Raw genomic sequence first — 1,398 nt, forward strand, 5'->3', positions numbered from 1 at the left:
CTTTCTTCTGACTTTGGTACCACCATGAGATCAGGCGAGGGTCACGGACTATGTTGTTTTGGTTTAATTTTACATGGAATGTTGAATTTCTGGGTTGCCAGTTGGAAACATCTATGGGAAATGTCACGGTCAGAAAGATAAACCGTTCTTTGATCTATGAAAGACATTGACAAAGACCAAACCTAAGGACATTTAACCGATAATTTTAACCAAACATAGATTATTTTGGCACCTATAGCACATTGCTCATCACCACAGTGCGTGCGTGCGTGCGTGCGTGCGTGCGTGCGTGCGTGCGTGCGTGCGTGCGTGCGTGCTTACCAGGAAAGATCACAACAGGATCTTTGTTGCAGAAGTCGGTGGTACAGCACATGGGGTAAATGCCTGTGTCTTGTTTGACGGACGGGGCACAGATGAAGGGCCTGTCCCGTGGGATTAGTTCGTTTTCGTGCACACACTGGCGCTGCTCAGTGGTCTGCTGGCCGTAGGACTTACGGATGGCGACGAAGCAGACTCCATCGGTGGAGCAGCTGGAGTTGGCACTGCAGCGGTCACAGTAACACTGGAGGGCTGAGGAAGAAGACAGAAGAAGATAAATAGAGACAAATAAAGCTTGAAATGTCAAAGTAAATAATAGACATAATCCAACAAAAGGTCATGTACAGTGGGTGGAGAAGATTTAGATTTCAGAGCCAGTTACCCATCAACATCACAGTTTATCACCTCCAGACTACAGCGATTTTTCTTACACGTAGCACTTCCCCACGGCCACAGAATCACCCGAGGTCAGTCTAAAGCCCTTAGTGAACTATTATTAGTCATTTACTTCCTAGTAACAATAGACAGCCAAAGCCAATGTGTAGGCATTGGTCTGAAATGAAGAAGTCTGAGGCACCTGCTGGAGCTGTAGACATCAGCGACCAGCACGCGCCTCTGCCACAGCTCATGTTTAAGCTTATTAAATATATGTTTTATTTTTTACAGTGGTACTCCTATTGGAAGAGTTGTCCAGACATCTTTTTCAGTCTCACCACTGAGTGGGTTTCTACATGAACCCTTGAGTTGTGTTACTTATGGCTAGAATAACGTAATGCAGGCGTTAAACAAGGAAATCTAGTTCTCCTGGTGGCTTTATTTCATTTTTCTTTATGTCAGAGAAAGAGGAAATGAGTTGTAAAGTAGACCTGCATGATATTGGAAAATGCTGACATTACGATATTTTTTTCTACTACAATATATACAGTAGGGAGAACAAGTATTTGATCCACTGTTCATTTTGCAGGTTTTCCTACTTCAAAAGCATGTTGAGCTCTGTAATCATCAGAAAATCACACTGTATGATTTTTAAATAATTCATTTTCATTTTATTGCATGACATAAGTATTTGATCACCTACCA

The 1,398-nt window shown here is 42.8% G+C and overlaps 1 protein-coding gene across 2 annotated transcripts in view; it reads right to left on the reverse strand.

The window, feature by feature from the left end:
* tgfbr1b (transforming growth factor, beta receptor 1 b) overlaps positions 1 to 1,398 on the reverse strand; it is a 58,791-nt gene that overhangs the window by 42,038 nt on the left and 15,355 nt on the right. For both annotated transcript variants that reach the window (XM_032503956.1, XM_032503955.1), the window contains exon 2: positions 322 to 570. In XM_032503956.1, coding sequence (XP_032359847.1) covers positions 322 to 570 — 249 coding nt within the window. The remainder of the gene's footprint in view (positions 1 to 321; positions 571 to 1,398) is intronic.

The sequence above is a fragment of the Etheostoma spectabile genome, chromosome 22, assembly GCF_008692095.1.
Source record: "Etheostoma spectabile isolate EspeVRDwgs_2016 chromosome 22, UIUC_Espe_1.0, whole genome shotgun sequence".
In the NCBI taxonomy this organism is placed as follows: domain Eukaryota; kingdom Metazoa; phylum Chordata; class Actinopteri; order Perciformes; family Percidae; genus Etheostoma; species Etheostoma spectabile.